General features: G+C 42.6%; 1 protein-coding gene across 1 annotated transcript in view; it reads left to right on the top strand.

Annotated features, from left to right (window-relative positions):
- LOC101847216 (muscarinic acetylcholine receptor gar-3) overlaps positions 1-2,763 on the top strand; it is a gene marked incomplete in the record, with an annotated part of 9,040 nt that overhangs the window by 2,849 nt on the left and 3,428 nt on the right. The window contains 1 exon segment of the mRNA XM_005107634.3: positions 1,118-1,861. Within this exon segment, the coding sequence (XP_005107691.2) occupies positions 1,582-1,861 (280 nt within the window).

Raw genomic sequence — 2,763 nt, 5'->3', positions numbered from 1 at the left:
AAGGAGCCAAGGAGTAGCAGTAGAAAGGCTGCAGAAAGAGTCAGGAGCCCAGAGGAGGGGGCAAAGGAGGTGAAGGGGTGGGGGCAGAAAGTGGAAATGAAAGCAGACAACAGAACATTGCTAGAGAGCAGGAAAGGAGGTGAAAGGCGACAATTTTAGAGATGAAATTTGTTCGGTCGCTACCCAGATTCGAACCCGGGACCTTTGAATGAGAGGCCAACACCTTAACCTCTAGGCCACGAGAGCCCCCTCGTTATGTTTGGATGAAGTTCGTCGTTTATATTACGGAGATTCTGAGGATGGACTGTACCAAAATTCTTCCTCAGGCCGAATATAATCGTTCGAAAGACCAGATGCGGCTCGCAGACCTTTAGTTTGACACCCATACTGTTCAGTGTAAGGTTTGGTGACTTAGTCAAAAGACATTTTTGTTCCTTTCATTGACGCGTGCAGATCCCACGACTGTCTGTGACGATTAAGTCAAGAGACTTCTGTGACAATTTATTATGAAAGGATGTACGAAGAACTTTTATCCTTTTTCACACAGCTTAATCAAGATGTAGATCTAACTGAAGACTTCGTGATAAAAAATAAACAATCTCAGAACAACAGTGTGAGAGAATATAAAAATACTTCGCTTTAAAAAAACAGTCTTTAGTTCAAATCGGGCTATTTTTCTTTCTTTTTGTCTTCATTTTGGGGTTAAGTAATAGCACACAGAGTGCAAGCAAATCGATGTAGTCACCAGTAGTCACAAAGAGTCATGGCAGCTATTTGAAGCAAGGGGGACGGCGGTTAGGGGAGGGGGGGGTGTTGAATCTCCGCCGTCCCAATCGAAAGAGAATTGGACGATAAATTGGGATATATAAACAGAATACGCATTTCGAGACGAGTTACAGTTCTCTTTATACGACGAATCTGATAAATTTAGCCTGGCGGTTAACGGGAGTTTTAAATCTTTAATTTTTCTGACCCCTTTATTCGTAAACCATATTTTGCTGATCACCAGCTCTGGCTTCATTCTTTCTCAGTTGCAGCTCCATTAACGATGTTTTACCAATATTGAATTCCATCTTAAGACATGTAATAGTATTTTTAACGTCTTCTGTCTTTCCAGGTTAAAACAGACCACGAACTACCATCTGTTTGAATTCAATTTCGGCGGAACGAAAACCAAAACTCACAAATCTCGGGTTTAACAGTAAATTCTACTGAATCGTTGGCTGCTTGGGACGCCCAGAACAACAGAATACTTATTATATAAATTTATCACTGCGAGGAAAAGTACACTTCCCGGGTCACCACACATCATCAAAGACGTGGGTCGTGGTTTGACCAAACTGTGCTTGCCCCATAACCATAATAAATAACATTGTTCGGCACAATACACTGCCAGGATCACCCAAAATTATTCAACATAGCTTCTTCGTCACGTCAAATTGTTACTCAGACTCAGATCAACCCGCATAAGTATTCGGTTGATCCCCACATAGTTACCAAGATCGCCAACAACATCAAAGACTTGGGTCGTTATTTCCCCGTTTCCTGCCACTGTACAAGCCAGCTTTTCCCTTTCGCAACATGACGTTGGAAACCACAACTAATGGCCTCCTTGGCAACAACACACCCAACAACGTCACAGACGCTGAGAGGATCGCATACCTCGCCCAACTCCAGGCGCAGACGACACGAACTATGATTCCCGCCATGGTTTTCCTCATTTGTTTCTCAGTGGTGGGCATAGTGGGAAACACTCTCGTCCTGATTGTCTACTCCCAGAAGTTCAAAAGGACCTCAACTCGGATCTTCATCATGGCGATCGCAGGTTTTGATCTGGTCACCAATGTGACTGCCATTCCTGGTGAGCTGCTTTTTGTTGTTGTTGTTGTTGTGTGTGTGTGAGTGTGTGTGAGTGTGTGTGAGTGTGTGTGAGTGTGTGTGTATGTGTGTGTATGTGTGTGTGTGTGTGTGTGTGTGTGTGTTTGTGTGCTGTTGTTGTTGGTGTTGTTGTTGTTGTTCATTTAGTTTCGATTTAGTTCCTAACCCGTAGTCTATGTGGCCCTTGAGGCACCTCAGTATATTTTACTACCCGCACTTCTTCCACTCTTCGCGTTTTTCAACTTTCCGAAATACATTGTGTTTGCATAATGTTCCAGTCACGACCAGTCCACTCTTTCTTTAATGCTGCTTTAGTTACTGAAGGGCAAAAGAAAATGCACCAAATATTTGTACTTCAGTACTTGCCAACCAGAGTAGTTACCTGCCAATGTCAGAACGGAAGGAAATCCCAAATCTGCGGCTGGAAAGGTGGTGACGAATGACTAATGTACTGTGGAAGGTGATGAGGTGGGAGGATTTGGGGGGGGGGGTGGTCATGTTGTATCTCGCTTCTGTGCCATTATGCTCTTTGGTGAGGATTGATGAGCTCATGAGGAAAATGAGCTCGGTGTTCTATTAGATGAATGAACGAAGGGTGTTGGAAATGTTTGTAAGAACAATCTATTAGCCTATGGCAAATCTGTCTGTCAGTACTGAAAAACTGATCCTATGGGTCTTCATGTATATCCTACAAAGAAAGAATTTCAGAAATATGAATAAGTCAATGCCTTTATTGTTATTCAGTTCTCATTCGTGTTCATGATTATGTGTATATTTTGTTTTACTCAATAAAAGAGCAGGCGTATGACCCAAAAGTAGCAAAAAGAATTTTTTAAAAACAACACATTCCTTTCACTCTCTCTCTCTCTCTCTCTCTCTCTCTCT

Source organism: Aplysia californica, unplaced genomic scaffold, assembly GCF_000002075.1.
Source record: "Aplysia californica isolate F4 #8 unplaced genomic scaffold, AplCal3.0 scaffold00617, whole genome shotgun sequence".
Taxonomy (NCBI): domain Eukaryota; kingdom Metazoa; phylum Mollusca; class Gastropoda; order Aplysiida; family Aplysiidae; genus Aplysia; species Aplysia californica.
This window is presented reverse-complemented; position numbering and strand designations above follow the sequence as displayed.